Source organism: Bubalus kerabau, chromosome 3, assembly GCF_029407905.1.
Source record: "Bubalus kerabau isolate K-KA32 ecotype Philippines breed swamp buffalo chromosome 3, PCC_UOA_SB_1v2, whole genome shotgun sequence".
NCBI classification, from domain to species: domain Eukaryota; kingdom Metazoa; phylum Chordata; class Mammalia; order Artiodactyla; family Bovidae; genus Bubalus; species Bubalus kerabau.
The window spans coordinates 187409044-187436709 of record NC_073626.1 but is presented as its reverse complement, the minus strand read 5'-3'; the positions used below and the strand labels follow the sequence as shown (position 1 = coordinate 187436709).

At 53.4% G+C, this 27666-nt stretch overlaps 1 protein-coding gene across 6 annotated transcripts in view; it reads right to left on the bottom strand.

Moving 5' to 3' along the window:
* UBR4 (ubiquitin protein ligase E3 component n-recognin 4) overlaps positions 1-27666 on the bottom strand; it is a 138233-nt gene that overhangs the window by 10021 nt on the left and 100546 nt on the right. For all 6 annotated transcript variants that reach the window (XM_055574305.1, XM_055574307.1, XM_055574306.1 and 3 more), the window contains 23 exons: positions 26329-26419; positions 25892-25976; positions 25609-25736; positions 22933-23062; positions 22672-22829; positions 21517-21626; positions 20713-20854; positions 19997-20078; positions 19494-19667; positions 17191-17312; positions 16129-16326; positions 15162-15242; positions 11512-11599; positions 10918-11045; positions 9954-10061; positions 8913-9032; positions 8013-8203; positions 7409-7582; positions 6807-6906; positions 3109-3327; positions 2213-2326; positions 1183-1325; positions 695-820 (listed from right to left, as the gene is read on the bottom strand). In XM_055574305.1, coding sequence (XP_055430280.1) covers positions 695-820; positions 1183-1325; positions 2213-2326; positions 3109-3327; positions 6807-6906; positions 7409-7582; positions 8013-8203; positions 8913-9032; positions 9954-10061; positions 10918-11045; positions 11512-11599; positions 15162-15242; positions 16129-16326; positions 17191-17312; positions 19494-19667; positions 19997-20078; positions 20713-20854; positions 21517-21626; positions 22672-22829; positions 22933-23062; positions 25609-25736; positions 25892-25976; positions 26329-26419 — 3012 coding nt within the window. The remainder of the gene's footprint in view (positions 1-694; positions 821-1182; positions 1326-2212; positions 2327-3108; positions 3328-6806; positions 6907-7408; positions 7583-8012; positions 8204-8912; positions 9033-9953; positions 10062-10917; positions 11046-11511; positions 11600-15161; positions 15243-16128; positions 16327-17190; positions 17313-19493; positions 19668-19996; positions 20079-20712; positions 20855-21516; positions 21627-22671; positions 22830-22932; positions 23063-25608; positions 25737-25891; positions 25977-26328; positions 26420-27666) is intronic.

The window sequence follows — 27666 nt, the reverse complement described above, 5'->3', positions numbered from 1 at the left end:
GCTCTGCCCGATCCGCTTTGGGCCTCGTTTCTGACACACGGTGAAAAGCTCAACGTGGCCCAGTGTGACCCGCGGCGTCACCCTGCCAAGGACCAGATCCCTGAGCTCAACAGCAGGACTCAGGACGCGCACCGCTGTCCTAGGCACCCTAGGGGATGAGGACCTCAAAGAGGGCTCCGCTGCTCCACTCTGGATTTTAGGACAAGGGCAGCTTTGAAAGGAGACCAATATTCCCTGAGCCGTTAAGCTATTTTCATTATTTAAACCTCAGAGGAACGGAAGTCAACTCTGGGAAATTCTGGCCTCAAGGATCAAGTCGGGGTCCTGTGTCTTGAGTCCCAAGATCAGGAAAGAAGGGCAGGCAGCAGAAAACCAGAGATTCCTCCCGGGGCCCAAGTGCTGACGGAGCAGGCTCCTCTCAGCAGACTCACTCCTGCTCCAGGCGGCTCCCGTGAGCAAGCGAGGATGGACGTGGGTCTCCGATGACGGGGCTGAGCCGATGGCTGATCTTCCTCTGCCTCCTGGGAACCCCCCTCCACCTTTCTTTGTCCACACCACACAGCGTGTGGGATCTCTGTACCCCAACCAGGGACTGAACCTGTGCCCTTGGCAGTGAAAGCACAGGCCCTAACCACTGGACCACCAGGGAGGTCCGACCTCCTCTTTTCCACCACGCCCCACGCTCCACACTCACCTCGCCAGGCAGGTGGCAAAAGCTGACTCAGGGACGTGGGGTCCCCAGACCGGAAGGAGCCCGTTGCACTTGGTGTTGGCGTTCTGCAGGGCCGCGCTTTCCCACTCTTCCCGGCCTCGAGCCAGCCTGGATTGGGAGGAGACCAGGGACAAGTGACTACTGACTCTACAGAGGAGCAGCTGCTTCTAACTGCGAGGTGGTAAACGCCGGCCCCACAGCCTCCAGTAGGCAAGACTGCTCTCACCAACCCTGGGCCAAAAGTCAAGTGCGTTTTCCCAGGAATGGTTCTGGGACCTACATGGCTGAAGGCAGGACACCCTACTTCCCAAAACCTAAGGAACGGAATTAAAACTTCAGGGCTGGCATCCCCACCCCTCCCAGGCCGGGGCCTCCCGCAAGCTGCCTGCTCCCTGCTGCCCCCCAGGTCTGGGAAAGAAGTGCACGCGGGGGGAGGCCTGTGGGGGCCACGCTGCAGGAAGCAGGCCCACCTGACGGCCGCGAGGTGGCAGTCGTAATGCACGATGTTGAAGTGGGAAACGGTGCTGTAGCCCTGCTGCTTCCGGGGCTTGCTCTCCATCTCTTCCAGGGCCACCCGCTTGGTGAAGGTGTAAATGCCCAGGACCTTGGTGGGCTGCAAAGACGAGGGAAGAGGAGGACGGGTGAGGAGGAGCGCCACGGCAGGCTCTGGGAGGAAGACAGGTGAGGAGGAGCGCCACGGCAGGCTCTGGGAGGAGGGGAGGCAGAGCAGAAGGAACCCCGGGGGCTGTATTCCTACGAAGGGCTGTGTTCACGAGTACGGGACAGTGAGCCCTGCAGCCACTTGGTTCAGCACTTGGCGGGGCACAGCCCCGGTGAAATGAGGGTTGTGGGGAGCAACCAAAATAAGCTGGGTGCTGCGCAGACAGAGGGGCAGAAATGCAAGATTGAACTGTGCTTTTCTTTCTGCTGCATTCATCTGAAAATGAAGAAAAAAGCACCTTCTTGTTTTTTCGCTTGTTTTTTTCAAAACTGACCAGAAAGCCCCAAGGAGCCTGTGTCACCTCGGGACTTACAGGCCTTGAGCCCCAGCCGCCTGCCAGTCAGCAGGCTGAGGAGTGAGGAAGTCAACTCGAGCTGGAGAGGAAAAGGGCGCCCCTGAGGCCCCAGGGCAGCAAACTGGCCGCCTGCTGCTCTGCTCCCAGGCGGTAAAGCAAGTCCGGTGGCGCCGAAAAAGCTGAGGCCCTGACCTCCTCGCCAGGTTACCTGGACGGGGGCAGCACGGTGTCTTTTAACGCCCCGGCTCGGAACTGGCCTAGATCTGTCTTTGCTACAGGCACTGTCTTCTCATCCACAGGTGAGGGCTCTCCATCACACGTTTAAAGATAAAGTTACTCAACTGACACAAAGGCTCTGGGCACAGGGCCTGACTCAACCAGCGGCAGTTGCCGCTGCTGCGGACTGTTCAGATCAGTCTGCCTTCCGCCTGTGGCTAGGACGGCGGGCCCGCGGACGTGAGCCCCGGCGGGCCCGGCAGCGCACCTGGAACTTGTAGCCCTCCCTGCAGATGCAGCACGTGAGGCCCGGCTCCTCGATCAGCTCCTCCATCTGCTTCAGCAGTGCCGTCTTCGTCACCACCTGGCCCTTCTCGTTGGTCTGCAAGGCGGGCCCAGGGGGCGGGTCAGATGGGGCTGCTACCCACCCTCCCCATGGGCCCAGGACACGCGGGCACACGCTGACCCTCTCCATATGGGGAAAGGACGGCTGCGCTGAAAGGAAGCCTCTTCAGTTGGCTTCTACCGAGGGTGCAGACCCAGATCCGCCTGCTCTTCTCTCCCTACAGGAACCACTGAAGCAGAGGAAACCATCTGGCTGGAACCCCGGCCAGTGGCCACCTGCCACCAGTAAGGCCCCCCTCCTTGTGCCAGCAAGCCAGGCCTCGGCTGCTGAGGGCTGCGGCGCACGCTTCCTTTACTGTTCCCATGAGAGTTTTAAATCTGCTGACAGAGTTCGGTCTCGCAGGATTGGGCCTCCTCCACGGTGGGGCAGCGAAGAGAGCCCAGAGCCCCCTGTGTCACGCAGACCTGGGTTCAAACGCCTGCCAGCCACGTATTAGCCATGTGCCCTGGCCCGCGTACTGCACCTCTCAGCCCCAGCTAGCTCATCTGAACAATGGGCGTAACGTCAACCTCACAGACCCACATGAGGGGCTTAAACAAAATCTTACAACAGCCGTCTCCATTGCTAAAGTCTCTAAATCTGAGCCGTCTGGCCTCTGCAGCACAGAGCAGAGCAGTGACAGTCACATCTCTAAGCAAAGTGTCGGGCATGGCGCCTCGCACCCCACCCCCACCCACCTCCCAGCCTGCATCTTCACATGCCCGACCCCAGCTCCTAAACCCCCTTGTCAACAGGTAGGGGCCCCGGGCAGGCGGTACCGTCATGCCCAGCGTGCCCAGCGCCTTCTGCCGCATGGCCATGGCCATGCGCTTCTTCTCGGCCCGGGTCTCCCTGCGGGCTGCGTCGATCTTCTTGTTCACGTCGGGGTGCTCCCGCAGCGCCTCCAGCAGGTTCTCAGCCAGGGTCCCAATGCCCTCGTCGCTGGACACCTGCTCCAGTTTATGCAGGTTTGTGATGGAGTCGGTTCCAATCAGAACCTGCCAAGAAAGGACCAGAGAGCTGCAGGCACCAAGTACACAGGCGCGTGCTCTTCTCAGGAGCTTCAGGTTGGAAGAAACCAATGTGCACAGTCTCACGTCACCTGCTTGTTTCGATCGCACCCTGTGATGTTACACTTCGAGAGATTTGGACAAGTGGAGGTTAGACTCTGCCACTGACCCAAGTAGTCACCACGCTCTGCAGTCCTCAATACCCCCGGCTATCAAACGGGGGCAGGCCAGGGTCGCTGTGATGATTGAATCAGGTAGAGCACCCAGCACAGTGAACGTGAACAGGGCTCAGGTCAGACGCTCCAGAGAAGCGGCACCTGACAAGGCCTCAGGGTGAACTCAGCAACCGCACCGCGGAGCGCTGACCCCCGACACTGGCAGGGGCTGCGCTGCGTGCTGCATCTGGGGCCCCCAGGCCCACCAAGCCCAGGAGCACGGGCGTTTTCTCAACTGGAGTATTCCAGACGCACAAGCACACGTGGGAGTAGGAAAGAGAAAGAGCTTAGAAAGAAACAAATACAAACCAGAAGACCCCGTGCTTAAAAACGCTGGCGGCTGCTGCATGACAGCAGCCCACCACCGGCAGGGGTGAGAGCGCATCGCCCCGCTGAGGGCAGACGGGTCTGCCCGCTGTGAGGCCTTGCCACTCCCCAGGTCACCAATCACTACAGAGCCGATACTCAGTCGAAATCTAAGTCAACCTGTGACCTTAAAGTTCAGCAATCAACTTGAGTCACTAGCTCATCAATCGAGCTTCACAGCAGGTACGTACGTGTCCACTTTGTTCTTCAGCACAACACGTTGGCTCACGTCTCAACAACTCTGAACTCGTAGCTCAACGGCCGACTGAACGGTGCACGCGGGGTGTGTACTGTGCAAGTGCGTGTGCACACCCATGCACGTGATGCCCCTGCCCGCCCGAAGCTCACACTCTGGTCAGGAGGACAGACCACACACTAATAATCGAGTCTCACGGACTGCCCTCCCTTCACTCACTTCCAAACCCCCGAGTTCTCATCTCTTTCAGTGGCACCCCTCAGTCCACACACTGAGCAGAGTTCTCGATTCACCCAGCTTCTTCACTGCCCATGTGCACTCAATCTCCAAACCCCGTTTACTCCACCCCCAGATCTCTGTGGAATCCACTCACTGTCCACCTCACTAACAGGGGTCTCACCCAGATTCTGATAAACTGTCCTTCCCGCCTCCCACATCATCGTCCCGCAATTCGTCCTCCAGGGAATGGCCAGGGGCACCGCCCTCGGGAGACACCACACGCTGCTCTCCTTGGGGAACGCGATGTGGACCCGCACTGATGTCTCCAGCACCAACTCTTGCCAGGCCTCCCCCAATTGGAACTGCTCTCAGTTCCTGGAACGTTTCTAGCTCTCTCACCTCTGAGCCTTTGCAGGCACCATATTCTCCTCTTAGAAACCCCCTGTCCTTTGACCCCTTCCACACTGCATATGTACCCCGTGCTCTGATACCCTATGTCCTGGGCTCTATCTTCCACCAGAGAGCGAGCTCTGGAGGACTCACACGGGGACTGTTTCATTCGCCAGCGTTGCTTCAGCCTAGCACAGCTCAGGTGCATGACGGGCACTGCACACACTCATGGTGAAAGAAGAGTGAGTGGTCGGGAGCAGGAATGCCAAGCATCTACCTAGATGAAGCCTTATTTTAAAAAAGAACCCAATTAGTAACTAAGAATAAGCCTGGAACCCACTGACCAGAGTTCTCAAGTCAATGTGTTGCCACTGGTCAAATTACAATTCTGTCCCTTGATTTATCCACATTCAAAATAACGATGCTACAAAGATGGGAGGAAAATAGTGAAAACGATTACGCAGGAAGAATTATCCATAAAGATGCACCGATTATGACTATTACTACTGAACTGAAGAAAAGTTGAAAACAACAGCTATTTGAGCGAGACCTATGGAAGATCTTTATTGCGGCCAGCTAAACACATTTTGAGAATGAGTTTTCAGAAAACATCACTAAATGAGAATGTGGAAACAACAACAAAAAAGGCAGCCCTGAGGACTCTCAAAACCCAACGTCAAAAACAGACGCTACCACTAGAAATGGGGCAAGAAATACAGACGCGCTTGTCACTGCAGATGGGGGGGAGGGGGGGGGAGGACACGAGCGATGCACGACCCGTGCCACCAGCCGCAGAGAGACACAGGTTAGACCACGAGACCGCCCTCCGTCTATCGGCACGGCGGAAACGAAGAACACTGGCACCCCCAAATGCGGGCGAGGATGGACAAGGCAGGGTCGCTCAGACTCTGCCAAGGGGAGGGTGGAGCAGCGCAGCCCCTCCAGACAGCAGCCTGGCAGCTTCTTGTAAAACAAAGTAACGCAACCACTACACAAGCCAACGCAACTGCCGTCTCGGGCACTCAACCCAGAGAAATGAGCACGTGTTCACACAGAATCCTGTACATGAAGTTAGTCCACTTGATTCACAATCAACGACCCAGATGCCCTTTAGCTGGTGACGGTTAAACAGGCCACGGGGCATCCCCACCGGGGACTACTCAGCAACGAGAAGCAACAAACCACTGGCACACATGGCAGACAGGGTGAACGCCAGACAGTATGCTGAGTGAAAAAGGCCAAAAGTCACACGCCACTTAATTCCACTTTGTACTCAGCATCCTAGACAGGCCAGATCTAGGGAGATGGAGGCCAGGTCAGCGGCTGCCCGGAGAGGCGGATGCGGCTGTGCGGGACCACAGGAGGGAGCCCTGTGGTGACGGAGCGGTCCTGAAGCTTGACGGCGTGGATGCCGACGCCCGGGCTATGATGATTTACTACAGTTTTGCAAGATGCAGTATTGAGAGCAGCTAAGTGAAGGCGACACACGACGTCTCTGTAATATTTCTCAACAACTGCATCTGAATCTAGTTATCTCAAAATAATAGGTTAATTAAAACAAAGTTATCCAGACTGGCCACCTGTCTGGGTCAATTATTATTCGTGAGGGTAACAGATATCTCGACCCAGTGACTATCAGGAATGAGCAACACGGCGCACCGGGTGGGCCTCCCTGCAAACCGAGTTTTCAGCTGCCAGCACAGAGCAGAAGCTGGCGGTGATGGTGTTACAAATGTCCCAGGGACTGTGGCCAGAAGTCAGCTTTCTCCCCCCTGGCCAGCCACACCCTCACAAATGCTGCTCAGCTGAGCCGTGGGGTATAACGAAGCCCCACATAAGAATGAGCTGAATGAGGAAAACACAAGTGTAACTTAATCCTCTCTGCACACAGAGAGATGAACCGAGTGACTTCTGAGAGTCCGTCTACTCTGGGACTCTGATACACTAGGGCAGTTCCCAGCTCAAGGCTAATCGAGGCGGTCACCTTCACTCAGTCGTGAGAGATGAGCAGAGAGGGTGTGGTCCCCTCACACGACGTGTCCTGCTCCAGAGAAAGGCCCCCGTGCGTGCTGGTCACTCACCTGGGTGGCAGGGTGCTGCATGGCTAGCCCCCGAAGAAGCCTCAAGATGAACGGCAGGGCTGGGCGAGACAAAAACTTCTTCCAGATGTCAGCATCCAGACTGCAAAGCAAAGAGAGGCCTATGAGCAGGCCGGAGAGGCAAAGGGCACCTAGAAACCGGCCGGTGGTCCTGGCTGGTTTGGACGCGACCGCACCTTCCAGCGCACTGCAGAGTCACGGCGGCCACCCAGCTCAGCTGAGAAACCAGGGAGGAGGAGTACCTGAGGGACGTCCCTGATGGGCCGTGGCTAAGACTCTGAGCTCCCCAGGCAGGGGGCCCAGGTTCGACCCTTGGTCAGGGAACTACATTCCACATGCAGCAACTAAAGATCCTGCAGACCGCAGCTAACATCCAGCACAGCCAAATAAGTAAGTCTTTAAAAAAGAAATGAGTACTTGAAATAGAAGCCAACAAACTGCCATCCTTTTCCACAGGCCCAAGGGCTGCATGGTCCCCTGGACAGTTTCCAGAGGGGAGGGCGACCCCAAGGAAAGCTGAGGGATGCCCAGACGATGAAGGAGAGAAGGAAGCAGGAAGAGGGAAGGAGGGCGGCGCTGCTTACTTCTTGGCGCTGGGGATGTGCTTCTTCATGTAGTCCAGGGCACTCTGGGTGATTCCCTTCTGCAGAATCAGATCCTTCAGCTGATGCCCATTGCTGTTGTTCTTGATGCCAGCTGCAATTTTACAGAAGCAGTCCAGGAAGACCTTATCATCGCCACTGTGATCTTCATCATACCTGGACGAAAGAGCAAAGACCCTGAGAGTGTGAAAGGAGCAACAAGAGCTGATCGTGTCATTCTCCTGGCTCACAAGCCTCAACGTCCTAGAGCACCAACTCCTGAGCCTAACAGGAGACCCTTCCCACCTGCCTCCTGCCATAGTCCCTCTTCTCTGCCACATTCTCCAAATTCCCAACCTTCCGTCGCATTTTCTGCTTTTGCACACCTGAGTCCCTCCAACCAGCTCGCCTTCTCTGCCTTACCAACTAAAGCTTTAACAAAATATATTTTCACTTTCTGCCTCCCCAGTTAGACCAATCCCCTAGAAGGCCAGACTGGTACACAAAAATCTAATAGAAACTCAGGTGATTCTTCCTTAGTCTCCCAGAACCGGTTCAGGGCTTTCACGGCGACTCTCAGTTAGCTGTCTGAATCTAAGCCACATACTTATCAAAGCTGCAGTAGGGTTTGAACCGCTCCACCAAGATTTGCATTTTCTCCACCTCCCCGAAGGAAAGGTATGGGATGATGCGAAGCAGGCCCTGGAGCACACTAGGGTTGGAGCGGACAAAGGTGCTGTTGATCTGGTCCAAGAGCATCACGAGCTGATCTTTGTCACCCGTCAGGAGGAGGTTGCCCTACAAGAAGAAAGGATGGAAGTCCTGATAACACGGCCGGGACTTTGGCTGCAGCCAACAACTGGCCCTGAAAGCTTATCCACTTCCATCAGAGCCACCAGAAGTAGCCTCAGAAGAGCAGTGTCTCAGCACTTCCTGGGGAACAATCAGCAGTGGGAGCTCCACCTCATAAATTAGTTTCTAAGTTTCGGTGCTGGTTCTATTATTAGTGGTCAAATATACCCATACAGTTGGTCAAAATACAACACAGGCTTTCCCTTCCCCAAGACAGTGTAGGCTCCCTGGTATTCATTTGGTCGTATCTCTAGCCAAAACATCAGCACCAACAAGACCACAGGAATACACAGGGGCACCAAGTGGAGAGAAACTGAACTGGGAGCTGGAGACCTGAGTTCTAGGCGTCTAACTATACAGTAAGATGCCAACTACATGATACCCAGCGGCGCGCTCCGTTCCTCTGGGCTTGGAGCATCCTCGGCTGCGAAGCGAGGGCTGCACTAAGGCCCCGTCTGTGAGCTGGGCCTGCCGCTTTGTTTCCTCTGAATCTGTGGATTTCAGGCTTCGATGCAATGACGTCACCATCAGGAATGGTTGCCATTCCTACCAGCTGAGAAGGTTCGATCATTCCTGGCTGACACAGCTGGACCCAAGTAAGCCAGTGGCTGGCCACAAGACGGTGCCTGTGGATGCACAGGCCGGCCCCACCCACCTTGTCCTCGCTCAGGGGCTCAGCGTTGGACTCGTCCAGGATGATCTCCATGATGCTCAGCACCTGCTCGGCCACTGCGGCACCACCGCTGTCCTTGCTCTCCTGCTCGGCCACCAGCGCCTGCGGGAGGGGCCAGTCACACGGAGGCGGCGGCCGCGCCCACGCGCTGCTAGCGCGGCCTCCTCCTCCAGGGCGCTCCTTGTGACCTCGTGTTCCCGGCAATCTGTGCACACACAGCGCGCGCCTGTGTGTCGCTGCGTGTGTATGTGTCACTGTGTGTGTGTGTGTGGGGGGGGGGGGTCTGTGTGTGCGCATGTGTGTCGCTGTGGGGGTGTGGGGGTGTGTGTGCGTGTCGCTGCGTGTGTGTGTGGTATGCATGCATGGGTGTGTGTGTCGCTGTGTGTGTCACTGCGTGCATTTGTGTCGCTGCGTGTGTCTGCGTGTGTGGGTGTGTGTGTCGTGGGTGTGGGTGTGTTGCTGCATGTGTGTGTCTGCGCATGTGTGTATGGGTCGCTGCATGTGTGTCGCTGCGTGTGTTGCTGTGTGTTGCTGCGTGTGTGTTGCTGTGTGTGTGTGTGTGTGTGTGTGTGTGTGTGTGTGTGGTGTGCATGCATGGGCACGCGTGGAGAGAGAGACAGCGTGTGGGTTTTTGAGGACAGTGGAAACATTTTGGCCTCTCTGGTCACCCCGAGAGAGTGTGTGTGTGTGTGTGTGTGTGTGTGTGTGGTTGGTCTCTCTCTGGCTGCCCCGAGGTGAGTGGCACCAATTCCCCACTGCGGTGCAGTCGGGACTGCGGCAGGGACGAACTGCCTCCTGCCTCTGAGCTCAGGAAAGAAACAAGGTGCCCCCGTGCGCTGTGGCAGCAGCAGGGGTGAGCCAGCAGGGGGATCTGGGGCAGCCTGCATGATTCAAGCCTCTGTGCCCATCAGTCAGACAGATGAGAGGTTTGCAAAGGTCACAAACCCACTTCATCTGGGGCGGAGGTGAGCTGTCTCCCCCAGCCCTGCGCATTCCCCAGCTTTTGCAGCCCACACTCCTTACCAGGTTGAGAGTCCCCAGCATGACGTTCAAAGTGTTCATCTCCAGCTTGACCAGCTGTTGCCGGTTGACCTTCACCTTCACGCAGTAACTGAACAATTTCAGCAGTACCTGACAAGAAAAGCCCAAGTCCATGAGACCTCCCGACAATGAAGGGGTGGGGACAAGCGGGAGAGAAATACCCTAAGAAGGGCGGAGGGGCCGTGTCCCCATCAGCAGACACTCCTCCTGAAGTACACAGGAAGGTGACGTTTCTGGAGGGAGATACGATACGGTGGCTGCAGTCGCCTATGGGGCTGGCATTTAAACGGCAGTGTTCTCCAGCAGTAGCTCCTGTGGGCTGGGTCTGTCTCTACCACCTCTCAGACAGGGCAGTGACACCAATTCCTGTTGCCTCGGGGGAAACTCCAGTACTAACTCAGACCCTGAACCAACAGTAAGCAAACAGATCCCAAAGCTCATGACCCACGGGAGCTCACAACCATGTACGGCGTCTAAGGCATGGGTATAACAGTTAATACATGTTCTCACGGCCCCTGGAGGTGGAAAATAACAGTGCAATATGCACGGTGCCTTCAGAATCATCTACTTCTCACTCACGAGACAGCTGGATGAATGACCGAACAAAATCCTACCAAAAACTACAGTTACTTACAAAATCCACTTAAATAATGATAACAATAACTGACACAGTGCAATTTTGGGTGGACAGACAATTAGACACTGGTGTCCACAGGTGACTGGAGAGGCACAGCAGAGGCCTGCTATCACACTGGTGTTCGGGGGGAGTGGTCGGGAAGAGAGCACTGGGGGAAGGAGCCTGAGGTACGGAGGGCCAGGGCAACGGCCAGGTCGGTCCCTGGCGTGCACGGGTCCGCAGTGCCATGCTGCCCCCTAGGGCTACACGGCAGCGGCCGGGCCCCTCCAGAAGAGGAGGGCTGGTCCCGTCTTGCTGCCTCCGACTCACCGTTAGAAGATGGCGTCCCTGCTTGAAATCTTTGATCCCTGCCAGCCTGTTAAGCATGCACTCCAGGCCCCCACACTGGGCCATCACACCAGCCATCTTGTACACTTCTTCTTCATCCTCTTCTTCATCTGAGAGAGAAGGGAAGCCAAGTGAAAATGGAGGTGAAGCCCGGAAAAAGCACAGCCCTCAGCCAGGCTGACAGCTGTTCTCCTTTTCAATAAAGGGGGTCAATACTGGGTATTAAACTACACTGTCTTACTCCTGATAGCTCTTTTTTAAATTCCAAGTTAATTAAAATTGCTTATTCAAATATGTGAAAATAAGCACGACAACCACCTTAAAAAAAAAAAAAAAGCCCTAAATAAATAAACCTGAGCTTGTTTGGTGCTAATTTCATTTCCTCCCTAAGTTCCCACCCACCCTCAATACCAGAAGTATCCAAACGAGGCTGTAAATGACTGTATTTCTCCTCAGAGAAGAAACAATGCCCACTTCTGAAGAGAATTCCTGGAGTACCTGCCCCGAGCACCTCTGAAGCCTCAGAACGTGAGCTGCCACTGGCCCCCCGCCTCAGGCGTCTGGGCAAGGCTGTACCTGCGGTGGAGTCCAGGCACTCAATGAACTCCTCGGTGGCGTCCCCCAGCAGCCCCCGCATCCGATAAACAATCCTCATGGGCTCTCCCTAGGGCAGGAGGTTGGAGAAAGACTTGTAAACGGGCCCAGAAAATGCAAAGGATCCGACACCTGGTCTGCTTAATTTAACGAACACTTCAGCAGTGTAGACAACTTCTATTCTTCGAGAGGTCTTAACCACAGAATATAGAATCCAAATGCCCTACAACTCACTTAGGGGAAAGGAAGCTCATTTTATGTAGGGTCTACCATAGGCCCGGAATTGTGTGAAGCCCGGAATTGTGTGAAGCACTTTATAGACACTACTTCACCTAGTTTCATTAAATATATGTAACAGCCGTTAACAACTGTGATTTATTGTCTTACTCTGTGCTAAGCCCCAGAAAAACATCTATTTCTGCTTTATTGACTATGCCAAAGCCTTTGACTGTGTGGATCACAATCAACTGTGGGAAATTCTGAAAGAGATGGGAATACCAGACCACCTGACCTGCCTCTTGAGAAACCTATATGCAGGTCAGGAAGCAACAGTTAGAACTGGACATGGAACAACAGACTGGTTCCAATATAGGAAAAGGAGTACATCAAGGCTGTATATTGTCACCCTGCTTATTTAACTTATATGCAGAGTACATCATGAGAAATGCTGGGCTGGAAGAAACACAAGCTAGACTCAAGATTGCCAGGAGAAATATCAATAACCTCAGATATGCACATGGCACCACCCTAATGGCAGAAAGTGAAGAGGAACTAAAAAGTCTCTTGATGAAAGTGAAAAAGGAGAGTGAAAAAGTTGGCTTAAAGCTCAACATTCAGAAAACTAAGATCATGGCATCCAGTCCCATCACTTCATGGGAAATAGATGGGAAAACAGTAGAAACAGTGTCAGACTTTATTTTTTTTTGGCTCCAAAATCACTGTTGATGGTGACTGCAGCCATGAAATTAAAAGACGCTTACTCCTTGCAAGGAAAGTTATGACCACCCTAGATAGCATATTCAAAAGCAGAGACATTACTTTGCCAACAAAGGTCCGTCTAGTCAAGGCTATGGTTTTTCCAGTGGTCATGTATGGATGTGAGAGTTGGGCTGTGAAGAAAGCTGAGCGCCAAAGAATTGATGCTTTTGAACTGTGGTGTTGGAGAAGACTCTTGAGAGTCCCTTGGTCTGCAAGGAGATCCAACCAGTCCATTCTGAAAATCAGCCCTGGGATTTCTTTGGAAGGAATGGTGCTACAGCTGAAACTCCAGTACTTTGGCCACCTCATGAGAAGAGTTGACTCATTGGAAAAGACTCTGATGCTGGGAGGGATTGGGGGCAGGAGGAGAAGGGGACGACAGAGGATGAGATAGCTGGATGGTATCACTGACTCGATGGACATAAGTCTGCGTGAACTCTGGGAGTTGGTGATGGACATGGAGGCCTGGCGTGCTGCAGTTCATGGGATTGCAAAGAGTCGGACATGACTGAGCGACGGAACTGAACTGAATTGAAGCCCTATGCTAAGGCTTCCCAGGTGGTGCTAGTGGTAAAGAACCTGCCTGCCAGAGCAGGAGACATAAGAGACAGGGTTCAATCCCTGGGTCAGGAAGATCCCCTGGAGAAGGGCATGGCAACCCACTCTAGTATTCTTGCCTGGAGAATCCCATGGACATGGGAGTCTGGCAGGCTGCAATCACAAAGAGCCGGACATGACTGAAGCAGCTTAGCCAGTAGACACCCACGCAAGGCCTATACTAATTAGGCACTTCATATTATTCTTTTACACAAGGTTACACGGCTTGTTCAAAGTTATTCAGCTATAAGCCAGGTACTAATTCCAAGCCTGTGCCTCCTTCAGAATTATAAAATCTCTCTGATCAACAGGGACCACTACTCAAAGAATCAGGTCAAAGGAAGTCAATAAGATCAAAAGGCTTTGACTCAAGTCTCAGAAATCAAAACAAGAAAACATAATACATCCATCTTTGCCTATGGAGATCCTGAGACCTATAACCACACAACAAGGGCTGGATTCATCCAAATCTCAAGCTAAAACCTACAGCTTAATAGAATGATTGGAAATAAGTCGTGAATTACAAGATTACAGCAACCTTCCTGAACTGAGGGATCGTGAGACTTCACTATCCGCCAGGTACTGAGTAGGCACTCCAGCCTATACGCTCTTAGGAATTACCCTCATTTTGGAGGTGAGAAATGGGGGACTGAAGTCACACTCCAGGAAATTAAGGGCGAGCAGGTACCACACTAATCCACGCTGCCTGCCGCTAAGCCATGCTCAGCCTCAGGAGAGAAAATCTTGGAGGGAAAGAACTTGTCGGGCCAGGTCTCAGAGCATTTCTAGCTGTGGAAGCACAGTGAGAACTAAGAGAGGGAACAGCCACAGACCATGGACAGAAAGAGAGAGAAATACGTGAAACAGGCCCCGGTCAGCAGCTGAAGAGGTGGACTATTTATCAGGAAATAAGGGATAAAGTAAGAAGAGAAACTGATCAAAGCCAGGATAAAAAGCATGCTCCCAACTCTGGACTTCGCCACAAGAAACCCTTGGTGGATGAAGCATTAATATGAGAAACAAATGATCCCCAACTTCTTGCCTCCTGGTTCAAAATGGGAGGCTGCCCATGTGCATTCTTTCAGTCCTATACACCATTTACAAGGGTGCCCGTAGAAGCTTGGTCTTAATTTTTAGGCGCGCCAGGGACTAAAGCTGTCCCATTCTGTTTTGAGGCTGACATGTCACGGCATGATGCGGTGGATGGAGCAGTCTTCTGTGTATTTTCCTGTGCTGCATCAACCCAATGGGCAGTGGACCAGCAGGACACAATGACCAGGACCCCAGCACAGTGGGAGAACAGAAGAGAGGAAAGCCAAGCATGTAACAAGTGGAAGGCCCAAGGATACTGTTAGTGCTACCGATTTAGCTTCTTAGATTCTACAGAAATGTTCAGGACTAAGGGCAGGAAAAATTCACTGTACTTCACTGGCACACTAGTTTGCTGTAATTCAATTACATGATTCATTTATTAAATATCTCCCTAAGAGAAGAAAAGAGAATAAAGAAAAGAGGAGGAGCGAGACAGGAAGTAGAGATGAGACTAAGAAAAGAGGCGGGAGTGGGGAAGAGGACCATCTGACTGTTCCGATTGGACAGACAGAACCGAGGGGTCGGAAGGGCCAACGTGCTGTGCTCCCTTCATTTCCCGTTCTCACTCCTTCACAACAACCGCCTTTCGAGTCTCAATTCCTGGTAAAACAGAAACTATGCTCCTCGACACCACACTGAAACATGTTCTGAAAGGTGAGCAAGTCCATCAAAAGCTGAGAATCAACCTTAGTGCCCACATGGAAAGGGAACCCAACAGCAGGCGCTCCGCATCACAGGGCTTCCGCACTCTGCTGGCCGCCCGGCTGTGAAGCCAGGGCTGCCCAGCGCTTCCTGCAGCTCCTTGCCTTCCGCAGGCAGCGGCCGCAGGAGGAGGGCAGGCGACGGCGTTTCCCGCTCACACGACCAGGAGGCTCAGGCCCTTCAGTGCTGCTACAAGCTGGGCGCGCGACCGCCAACAAGCCCGGAAGTCCACCCGCACCTCAGGCGAGAAAGCAAGCACGTACCTCGTTTGTGGCACACCAGACCTTCTTGTAAACCTCAGCCACAGGGAGGTCCAAACTAATGATTTTATTGTTCACTAGAAGCTGAACAGAAAAAGATGAGGCTGTTACTCCAAAGAATCATCATGCAAGCACATTTTAAGATCAAAGGGTGCCTTACCACATATTGTCTATGCGTTACGGACCTACTGACTCTCCCTCTCTAAAAAATGCACGTGTGTGAACAAAACACAGAATTTTGTGCACAATTTCAGGGGTTCCAAATAGCTTTAACCCAAACCATGGACTCCCAGGTTTAAAAGCCCTGCTGGGTACCTTCTATCCCAAGTCCATTTCAGCTCAGCACCGAAAAGGGCAGTTTTCTCTGTTTCACCCAACGCGTTTTTCACCATGTATATGGTAACAGCAGATCCTAGCGTGGTCTGCCAGAAGGTACCAGATACAGGGCCAGAAACCTGCACCAGGGCTAATGGCACCCCACTCCAGTACTCTTGCCTGGAAAATCCCAAGGACAGAGGAGCCTGGTAGGCTGCGGTCCATGGGGTCGCTAAGAGTCAGACACGACTGAGAGACTTCACTTTCACTTTTCACTTTCATGCACTGGAGAAGGAAATTGCAACCCACTCCAGTGTTCTTGCCTGGAGAATCCCAGGGACAGGGCAGCCTTCTGGGCTGCCGTCTATGGGGTCGCACAGAGTCGGACACGACTGCAGCAACTTAGCAGCAGCAGGGAGCTTGATTAGCCCGGAATCACTGGAGGCCTCTGCCACAGCAACAAGAACAAGGAAAGCCTGTGCCCTGACAAGCTACGGCCATCTGCTTATTACCACATGCCAGGCAGGGGGCAGACCCCTTGGCAGGTGAGGCAGGCAGGCGGGAATCACGGAGCTGCCTTGAAAGATGCCCAGGGTGGACCAGCCCCTACGGGACAGGAAGCCTAACCCCGGCAGGGCTGTGCTGCGCTCATTACCTCCATCCCGCTGTCATCCTCCAGCAGAGCCACCAAGTCACAGTCCTGGCAGATCTTGTTCTTTATGTCCCTCATGAGAGGCCCGATGCCTGGCTCGTTGCTGCTATATGGGTTCCCAGGCATTCTGCCCTGTAAGAAGTCTTCCTGCTGGGGATCCTTCTCCAGGGTCACAAAGAACTCAGTGACTTCATTCTCTTCCTGAAGGACAGAGAGAAGGAAGCAGAGGGATGGCATGAGTATGTGTGCAGAGACCGCTTACATTCAGACCGCACTGCCTTGTTCACGGACACTCAGGGAGACACACCAGACTCATCCAGCCCCTTATACACTTAAAGATTAAAGATTAAAGGAAGCTCAGAGGTGATTCAAAAACCCCAAATATAATTCAAATAGCCTTAAAGAGCAGGCATCTTCTCTGAAACTCAAGGGTGGGTTAGGAGAGAGAAAGCCTAACCAAATACGCAGATGAGGAGTGCCCCACGAAAGCTGGATCACTGACATGAGGGGAGAGGGGCTCCCCTCCTGCTTGTCCCACGTGACGCTAACCAGTCTGGGGCCAGATGACTCTGTGACTGGTGGCCCTCTGGTCAAGAAAACGGTCTTCTGTGTATCACATGATACTCAGGGGTCTCTCACTGTTAACTGATGAGACTGATGCTCTCTACCCTTCCTCAGTAACAGAAGGGGATCTATGCAGTTCAGGCTACAGATACACCTTCATGCGTGCAGGCATGCACAAAACGCAGGCAGGGAAAAAAGGAAGAGAGTGAAAAGGTCCATCTGCCCGCTCAGGGCTGCTTCTTTCACAGGATCGTGGACTGACAAACACCAGGATTTGGGTAACGGGAGGTTAGACCTGGCTCAAAAGAAAAAGATTGATTTTGACTTTCAATCTAGGAAATGGGACAAGGAAGGGTTTTAGGTTTCTTCCCGTCATTAGGAATGGGAAACTCATGAGGTTGCTTCTGCTTTACGTGTGGAGATTCCTAAAACATCGACTGAACGGGCCACCGCTGGGACGATGACCCACGACTACGGTGAGGCACCACGGCTTGTGCTCACGGGGTAGATGATGCTGCAGAGCCTCTCGAAGATGAAGACAGGGGTCCGGGAGTCGTCCAGATTGTAGCGCTTGGCTGTCTCAATGCACACGGCCATAAAGGCCTTGGTTTCCGATTCTGTACCTGCCGGAAGTCAATGTGGCCAAGTCAGTCAGGAAGGAGCTGCACACACAGAAGCTGAGATGAGACTCATCACTGGCAGATCCTCTCTGCCTGGTGAGTCTATAATATCCTACGTGGCAACATCAATATTTCAACTGGAAACCTGAAGCTGATGGATTCCTACATGGAGACTGCATTCCATCTGAAGGCCTTCACACCCAAGGCGACACAGAACACCACACTTCGTTGTGCACATGTCTCCCTCCCTCTGAGAATTATAATCTTGCATCCTCTTGCCCAAAATAGGTACTCAAGAACGTGAAACAGTGATCCTAACTGCACTCTGTCAAAGCAAAAGGAAGCTATAGTTTTCCGTTTCAAAAAGATTAGGTAGACGGCCCTCCAGAAGCCAAACAGATAACTTCAAGCCATACATTCCTGCAAAGGGTCCAGCTGACAAGGTCACAAACCAGCTCAGCACGGCAGCTAAAAATGGCACCAGAAGGACGTCCACGTCTGGCAATGAAGCAGACTGTGTCCCCTGACCTACTTTCCACTCCTTCACTTAAAACAACCTAAGATAGTGGGGAAAGGCCTCAGTGGACTGCTGCACTGGCAAAGAAAGCCACAGCTCCAAACTCGGGGAATCAGGGACCCGGGGGCAGCAAAGCACTCAGGCTATCTTTTGCCATGAGCTTTGGTTTCCAAAACCTGCCAGGATTTGAGAGCTGGATACAAAGCCCCAAATCTCCCAAGAGGGAGAATCTGGCAGGAACCACCACCTACACACACACACAAATCTGGTACCCCCAAGAGCTACATCCTTGGTATAGGTATGGTGTGTCCAGTTGCGCCTGACTCTCTGTGACCCCACGGAGTATAGCCCCACCAGGCTCCCCTGTCCATGGGATTTTCCAGGCAAGAACACCCCAATCCAGGGGATCTTTTCAAGCCAAGGATGGAACCCGCATCTCCTGCAATGGCAGGCAGATTCTTTACCACTATGCCACCTGGGAAGTCCTCTTTGGTATAAGCATCAATTAGAAACAACTATTCCTTTCCCCGAAGCAAATCAATGAAAGCACACTGTCTCCCCTTAAAATGCAGCACTGAATAGAGGGGAAGAAAAGTCTTCTCTGAGCACTCATAACAAGCTGTCCCTCACAGAGGTCTGTGGCTCAAACTACCTAGGAGAGCTGAAAGCTCAAGTTCAGAACTCTGTTGAAGGTGGCCCTGGGATGGCCATGCCCTGAGCTGCTTCACAGAGGCAGCTACAAATCATCTCCGGAAAAACCCATCTTTGACTCAGGTCCCGAAGAGTTTCCACAAAAAAACTCCCAAAACACAAGCTCGCAGTACCAAAAAACGAAAAAACATAAAATGCAAGATTTAAAGCAAAGCACCAAAGGCAAGAGCCAGAATAACAACAGAATCACATTAATAGATATTTCAAGTTTTAGAGTTAGCAGATACAGAATGTCTGCAAAAGACTAGAGACGATAAAGTCTACATAAAATTTCAAGAATTTGATGGGTATATTAAACAGATAACACAGAGTGAAGAAAAATAAAGGATGGAAGAAATTATCCAAAATCAACATAAAGATACAATGAGACGGACACTACAAAAGAGGGAGGTGGAGACACGGAGGACAGTGAGAGGTGGAGTCCCACCGGGACAAGGAGCGAGAACAGAGTAGAGGCAACCGAAGCCACAATGGCTGAGAATTTTTTAGAACCAATGAAGGACACCAGTCTGAGAACTCTTGACCTCTTCCTGCCCTGTGAGCTCAACACAGAAAGTCCAGGACCTTCCTGGTAGTCCAGTGGTTAGGAATCTGACGGACAGGGCAGGGGTCAAGGGTTCAATCCCTGGTCTGGAAGACTCCACATGCCACAGGGCTTAGCCCACGTGCCCCAACTACTGAAGCCTGTGTGCACTAACAAAGAACCAGCACAGCCAAAAATAAATAAGTAAAATATTAAAAAAAAACAAGTCCAAATTTACTGAGGCCAGATCTGGAATTTTACAACTCTAAGCACCAACAGTCTTGAGAGAAATGTCTTCTCCTTTACTCAAACGTGAGGAGATGTTTGCTGCCTGTGATCTGGGTCTAAGGAACCCGGGGAACTCAGACCATGCACCTAAGTGGAGCCAGAAGGGACACAGGCCTGTGGGCTGCGGGCCGCTGGCCAGGGCTACCTGTGGTCATGTCCTCCAGCATCTCCAGCAGCATGTCCTGCGTCTCATCGATCAGCTTGGTCCTCTGCACCACCAGCTTCCGCAAGCACAGGTACCCGTTCAGCACGGTACCCACCAGGCGGCTCTTAAAGTGCCTTTTGATGGACTCCACCTCCACAAAGGAGGAAAGTAGGCCTGTGGGGACAGGAGAAAGTTGCACATGAGTTCAGAACGAGAATTAAGCAAAGAAGGTCCATGTTTTCAAAAGACGATGAGCAACTCAAAAGCAGGGAAACGCCACGTTTGCGCCTGACATGCAGCACGTGCTCCACGACGTGAACTGGTCAACAGACAACAGGTGCTCAGAGATGGAAACCCTTCCTCAAGGGAAAACACACAGAGCTTAAAAAGCGCGGTGTGGTCAGCACGAGAGAGGAGGTCAGCCTCAGCACCCAGGGAACCAAAGGGCAGCCCCCAAACTATCCCCAGGGTGTCCAATGGAAGGGCCAGGAGGCTCCCTCTACCTGTGAGACTCTTGAGGGCATAGCCCTGCTGCAGATCGGTGCTCAGGGTGGCCTCCTCCAGGGCCAGCAAGCGGGCTATTTCCTAAACAGGAAGACAAGCAAGGTCAGTGTGACGGCACGGCCAGCGACACCGGTCAGCTCCCCCACTGGCCCAGGGATGCCCTCTCACCCTGAACCCTTGCAGAACTCCTTTCTAAGAAGCCAAGGAGAGCTATAAAGACCTTAAGGGACTGCTTAGAAATGGAGGACAGTTTAAATGTCCCCAACAGACTGCTATACCCTCATGAGGAGCACAGTGAAGTCACAGAAGTGCCCCCGGCAGACTTCAGGAGTACTGCAGGCTCAGTCTCAGACCGCTGTAATAAAGTGGTCATCACAATAAAGCGAGCCACACAAATCCATTTTTTCCCATGAATGTAAAACTTATGTCCACACTCTCTTGTAATTCAGTAAGTGTACAGTAGCATTATGTCTAGAAAACAATGTATATACACTTCATTTAAAAAATAATGCTGTTGGAAAAATGGCTTACTTGACACAGGGTTGCCACAACCTTTATTTTTAAAGAAAAGCACAATAAAGCGAAGTATGCCTGCATTTTGAACAAATATTTCTTCCTGGCGCAAAAGACCACCACAAAGTTTATCTAGAGAAAGAGAACAAGGAGAGCGGGGCTCGGCAAAGGGGCTCCCCTAGGCTGGGCCGGGACGACATACCTTGGTGATGAGGTTGCCCACGTAGGGCAGGACTCCTCGGGCTGCCAGGTAGACTTTCCAGTGAGCTGAAGTGATGAGCTTCTGGTAGAGAGCCAGGTACTCGGCAGCACACTCGCCGGCAACACTCAGCTCGTCCAGGTAACTGCCGCAGAGCCGGGCAATGAGCGAGCCCACACCACCCCACAGCCCCGACGGCCCCCCGGCTCTGCCCCTCTGCGGTCCCCCACTCCCCCTGCCTCGCTGCAGAGGACCAGGGCTGAGAACACCCCAGACCCCCACTTGGGAACTCCTCAGACCTGGGAAAAGCTCGAGAGCACCCAGCAGGTAATGCACTGCCTCACACTGTACACATTTGGACAATAAAGCGCCAATACATGAATGGTGGTTACTGGGGCAGAGAGAGAGTGTTGTGACTGAATCGCTCACAAGGCGAGTTTACCAGAGTCCAGTGGCCAATAACTTTGGAATTAGACTGCCTGGACTGAAACCTTGCCTTCCTGGGGACAAGTTAACTAAGCACTGAAAGCCCGGGTGAACATTAAATGCAATAATGCATGCAAGTTTCTGTAAGCTCTGTAAGACCTCAAAAGACATTAGCTGCCGGCTCTGGGACCACCGCTGCTGGTATGACCACTGCACGCGGCTGCTCGGCGCTTCCTGGATTCTGTGGCCTTCCACAAGGAACAAGGTGGCTGCAGCACAGGCGTGCCTCCCGCCGCCCTGGCCTGAGGACTCCCCCGGGAGAGCGGGAGGGCTCCCTGGATGAAGTCCCGCCACCCCGCCCACCCCGCTCTCAGATGGTACCTGGTGAGGAGGTCCAGGACCTGCTGCTTGCGGCTGGGGATGGTGGCCAGCGCCTCCACGATGGTGCAGGCCGCCTGCCGTGCAGCCTGCGTGGCCGGAGTAAAGAGCACCTGCAGGGGGTGGGGAGAAGCGCCTGGCTCAGCGGACAGCCTCTCATCCGGCCCCGCCAGGCACAGTCCACTGCCACCCATCGAGGGGAAATGCTCTGAGCTCCTCACAAGCAAAAGGGTAAAGGAAAAATCACCAGCTAACTCAAGATCCGGCTGCTGCAGACGGGCAAAAAGGCTAAGAGTCCCATCTTCATGGAGCTTTTCTCCAACAAGTACTTTGGAGGACACACTAAGACAACAGAACCAGGAAAAAAGACAGGCAGGTATTCTCCTTAGCAAAGACGTCTATGATTCTATTTTGGAGATAGCTACCTTGGACAGCAAGGAGATCAAACCAGTCAATCCTAAAGGAAACTAACCCTAAATATTCAGTGGAAGGACTGATACTGAAGCTCCAATACTTTGGCCACCTGATGTGAAGAGCTGACTCACTGGAAAAGACCCTGATGCTGGGAGGGGATTGGGGGCAGGAGAAGGGGACGATAGAGGATGAGATGGTTGGATGGCATCACCGACTCAATGGACATGGGTTTGAGCAAACTCTGGGAGATAGGGAAGGACAGGGAGGCCTGGTGTGCTGCAGTCCACGGTGTCCCAAAGAGTCCGACACAACTTAGCAACCGAACAATAACGACAGGCTGAGCACTTATGTTAAATGTAGACCAAGTGCTCACGTTATAACCAACGGACAAATGAATTCTCTAAAATATCATTGCTCTAATCTTTAAAAGCATTAGCCAGAAAAAGGAAAAGGACAGAAGACATGAAAAGTGGACGGTAAAAGTAGTGCAGGCACTGAGGCTCCGCCCTGCTCAGTGGTCAGGGAGGAGGGCAGAGAGCACGAGCGGGATCAAAGGGCAGAATGAGTTCTGATGTGGCCCACCCACCACGCGGGTGGCTGCAACCGAGAGCCTCCACCTATTAGAAAGGAAGCAAGGCTAACAAAGAGAAAGCAGAGGAGACATGCAGTGAGGAGCGGAAACACCCCGCCTGGGACCTGGGGCCAGCGCAATGCGAGGAGCCCAGGAGACGGCCGGCCACTCACTTGCCGCAGCCAGTTGTTGTGGCCCAACTTGAGGTCCAGCGGGGAGGTCCGCTTCCCCCGCCGACTCAGGAACTGCTTCCACCGCCACACGTACTTCTCGGTCAAATAGAGGTGGCGGAGCTCCGCCTTGCTGGGAGACTTCCCGTTGCCATCGACCCCTGGCAGGCAGAGGGGTGCAGGGAGAGGTAAGGGGGAGACGGTGGGGCAGTCGGCCAGGGCAGGAAGGGCCCGCTTCTCAAGTCCCGAAAGACACACACACACCTCGGATGGGAAGACACTTCTTCCAGGCGTCATAGGATGCCTTGGGGTCCCTCTTGAGCCAGAGCTGGGCCTGGGCGTGGATCTCATTGCAGTACGGCCTCACGGTGGTGAGGGCCTCGACAGGGACGTCCTGCAGGAGGAAGGCAGACGGGTGAGCGGGCCGAGGGCACGCCTGAGCTGCCGCTGCAGCACAGCGGGACTGCCCCGGGGACGAGCGCAGGCAAGATCAGAAGGCCAGCGCTCACGTCTTCTGTGCCCCGTCTGCGTTCCTGTCAAGCATTCGATTCAGTTCAGCAGGAGCATCCCCACGCTGAGCTTAGGGTCGCTGACGTTGCCTGTGTGTGACTGGCTTCCTACAGACACTCCTACAGCTACATACACCAATTCCTATCCCAAGGCTGATCTGTAGTTTCCCCAAACATAAATCTTCAAGGGGTCACTAAACAGACTCTAAAATTTACAGAACCATTACTAATCCCAAGTGGCCTGCATAGGGGAGCCCCCAGTAGGATTCTAAGCCAGCAATTCTCAAACTTTTCAGTCACAGGACCCCATTACACTCTTGAAAATTACTGACTTCAAAGAGTTCTTGTGTATGATGTAGCTCTATCCATCGATATGGATCTATTAAAAATTAAAGTTTAGCAATTCTTAAAATATTAACTCACTTACAAATAAAAATAAATACATTATCTGTCAACCTAAACAGCATTTTTTATTTCCCAAAACAAAAATAAACTAGACAAAGGAGCTATACTGCTATACATTTTTTAAATTGTTTAATGGCTACCTTAATAAGACAGCTAGATTCTTATACTGCTTCTAAGTTCAAACTGTTGCAGTATGTTGTTTTGTTGAAGCACTCAGATGTATATAGTTGGAAAGAAAAAATATTTTAATAGCTTTTTCGATTAATCGTGGATTTTACATTAATACTAAACCAAAATTCAATGGATAACAGGTTCTTAAAGATTGGTTGTAACGTGGAAACCAATCAAAACCATTTCTTATCCCATTCCACTAAAATCCATCTGCTACTCGCACGTGAGCACGCACTGGTCAGCTGGGCAACGCTGGTTCACAGACAGGCCCCCCTCCTCTTTAAGGGACAGGCTCGTTTTATTCACTTTTCAAGAAAATCGTCTGCTAAACACCCGATTCTGAAGAACCACAATTGGCTCATTTGCCCTCCTTTCAAGCACAAATGAGGTTCCGTGAAAAAAGCAGCGGGTTCAGCATCACCAGTGCTTCTCCCCGGAGACCTCCGCCCTGCGGTGCGCCTCCCTCCCGCGCTGCCTCACTGAATATGAGACGACTGCTAGTCCAGAGTTGTGCTTTACTAAACTCCTCTGCAGGGCTTCACCCGGGACGCTCCTGGGTGAAGCTGCAAGGGAAGAGCATGCCTCGTGGTGCAGAGGCCTGGTCAGTCTCGCCATCATTGACTTTGTACCATCTGCACAAGTGCCACAAAAGAAGAAAAGGGCAAATCATGTCTCAGGATAATTACGAAAAGAATGTCGACCTCGCAGATATCCTAGTCATCTTGGGAACACCCACAGATCTATGAGCCAAACTCTGAGAACTGCTGCTCTCTCTAGGCTAAAACTCAGCAAAATGTGAGGCTTCAGTGCTCAGAGGCTAAGAGCCCTCTCGGGTGGAATCTGTGACCTCACGCTGTGGGAAAAATGACAGTTATGTGGGGATGAAGTTCCTCTTTTCAATCAAGAGCCAATTTTCATTTGCTGAGAATGTGCTCTGAGGGGAAGAAAGCCTTCATCAAAGCGAAGGAAGGGGGGTCTTTTCTGAGGACGGTCGGGGCAGACCAAGAAAGGGAAACAGCATAAACTGTTCCCTGTCCAGCTTCCCCTGTAGTGCCTGCCACTCAGCGTCCTGCAAAGACCGCGTTTCCCACCAAGAGACTCCACCAGGATGAAGCAGGCATCAGAAGGGCCCCAGGACTACAAAGACGGCGGCCTCTGGCAGGGCCGAGGGAAAGCACTATGGCCCACACGCTCTCACAGCAGCATGAGCAAGTCCATCTGCGGCTAGGCCACCTTCAGAACTAGAAACTCGGCTCTACTCACTCATTATAACACGAGATACCACGCTATGTACTGGACCAAAAAAAACCTTAGTAAAACATAAAACAGTCCCTGGATTGGAGGAGCTCATGGCCAGCCTGGCAGAGAACTGGATCACTGAAGAAGCAGCTGACAAAGGGGAGGCAGGCATGGCAGGCAGAGGAGACACCGCACAGCCACACACATTTACAAAGGACTGCTGAAGGCCAGGGGCCTCCCAGGGGGCTCAATGGTGAAAATTCACCTGCCAACGCAGGGGACACGGGTTCGATCCCTGCCCAAGTCACGGTGCAAGGGAATGGAAGAGCTTCCAGCACTGTGCAAAGGCACGGGTAGGGAAGAGCGCCAGCGCCTCCGGGGGCCGCGAGCCGTCCGAGGGGACTGGACGGCCACTGCTGCAGGCGCTTGCCCTGCCTGCCTGTGGTGCTCGAGGGCCTCTGAGAAACCTTCCTTCTCAGAAACCCTAACCCATCTCGCTGAGTGCCACCAAGGAAGCACTGGTGCCCCAGGGAGAGCGAGCTCAGGTGAGCAGAGGCCTTAGAGCAGGGTGGGCGCTGGCTGGAGCCTGCCCCCGACCTCATTCTCAGGCCTGTACCTTGTTCTTCTTGCTGGTGGGAGCAGGTGGCTTAATCAGCTTCTGCAAGATCCGCAGGCACATGAGGGTGATGTTCTCAACCACCACGGGGGTCTTGATGTTCACGGCCATGAGGAAAAGGCTGAGCGCTGGGAGAGGAAGGCAGGGTGGAGGCACAGTCCCAAATGTGCCTCGCCAGCCGCTGTGTGACCACCCGAGGGCAGCTTCCCTGGCCTCACAGGCCCCGCGCCGAGCTGCCTTCCTCTCGCTGGCCGGCTGCCAACCAGACATCCCCCAAACTCACCACAGCGCAAGCGGAGCTCCCAGCAGCTGTCCTCCTTGGAGATGGAGTCTGTCAGCAACAGCATTTCGTACTGAAGGCTACTTGCCTGGAGGGCCAACAGGAAGAGATGTGAGAAGAGGAGGGTCTGCAGGGTCAGTCCCGGACAAGGGCGCACATCCATGCTCTGGCCCAGAAACTCAGAGCTAACCCGTGTGGTCAAGCGGACCGTCAGAGAGAAGGGAGACAGAGCCCCTCAGCACGGCCACTGCCCATTTCTGCTCTCTGAGCCTGACGCTGACTCAGCAAGGTCCTCCTGGGATGTGAGCCCTGCTGACGTGCCGCGCTCCCCACCCCCACCGCCGCCTGCCCTGGTCATCACAACACGACGCCGGCGGGGGAGCCGAGGGAACGAAGGAAAAGGGAGAAGGGGGCAGTCAGAGGGCAGGCGGCCTGCTCACCAGATCAGGGTTGGCCCAGTGGCCCTTCAGGGCTGTGGAGACTTTGCCAATAATCAGATCGTTCATTTGCTGGGTGGCCTCTGGATTGTCCCTAGGGAGGCAGACAAGAGAGTCCTGTTACACCGCTGGGTGTGTCCCTCCTCTGCACGCAAGAAAGCCCAGGTAAAAGGAAATCCACGTCTAGGGCTACCGGCCTTCCCAGGGGCAAGATGACTCACGAGCCCCACAGAACCCTGCTGTGTGATGAGAAGGGCCTGCCCAGCCGCCTTCCTGGGGAGGAGAGGCTGACGGAGGGAAGACGGTATGCGGGGTTCCTCCACAGCCCGGGCTGCCAGGCCCCCGGACCCCGCCCGGTATGTCAGTCTCCAGAACCCAGGGGTCCACTCTCGGTCTCCTTCCTCAGCTTCTCCAACTGCCCCCGCTTCATTTCCCACAAGGCATCCACATTTCCCATCCGTGTCCCTTTGTATTAATGTACATATTAATAATTTAAAAACCACGAATCGCGTCGTCAGTCTCAGGCTTCCCAACCTCGCAGTGCCCTAAAGGCCCTACGGCACCTGGCCCCTGGTCTCACTGAACCCCTCCGCTTTGTCCCCACTGCGTCCTCCACTCCAGCCACACGGGCTTCCCCGTGGCCCTGGCCTCACACAGCTGGCACATCCCACCTCTCTGCCCACCACCTGCTATTAGTATCGGCGTGCGGCCCACGCCCTCCACACCTGCCTGCCTCACTCCCTGACCTCCTCAGCAGTCGCCCCTGCCCACCCTGTCCTCTGCAGCGACCCTGCCTGCAATCAGAGCTGCATTCCCAGCTGCACTGCTCTTCACACCTGACCTCCTGATGCTGTACTGGGCCATAATCCGCTCACTGCCCTTCTCCCCTCTAGACTGTAGGCCACATTCATCCGCTCACTGCCCTTCTCCCCTCTAGAGTGAAGGCCAGAGCGAAGGCCACGTTCATCTGCTCACTGCTCTTCTCTGCTCTAGAGCGAAGGCCACACGAGTGCAGGGATGCTGCTTCATCGCGCACTGCATCCTCAGAGTCCAGAACAAAGCCTAGCATTTAGCCGATGCTCCGTAAGTACTTGTTAAATGAGTGAATACATTGTACAGCAAGTCATATTTGGCACCCAGCTAACATGTTCTAGGACTTAGGCCCACGCTCGGGAAACAATGAAGCCCAGCTGTGGGTGCTGTGTGAGCAGGGACTGAGGACGCCGCAAGTACGAGCCGCTGCTCACGTGAACTATGTGGCTGCATTCTTGCCACAAGCCGTCACAGTGTCGGCTACCACCCTTATTTCTCAGGTGAGGAGACCTTATGCTCAGAGCACAT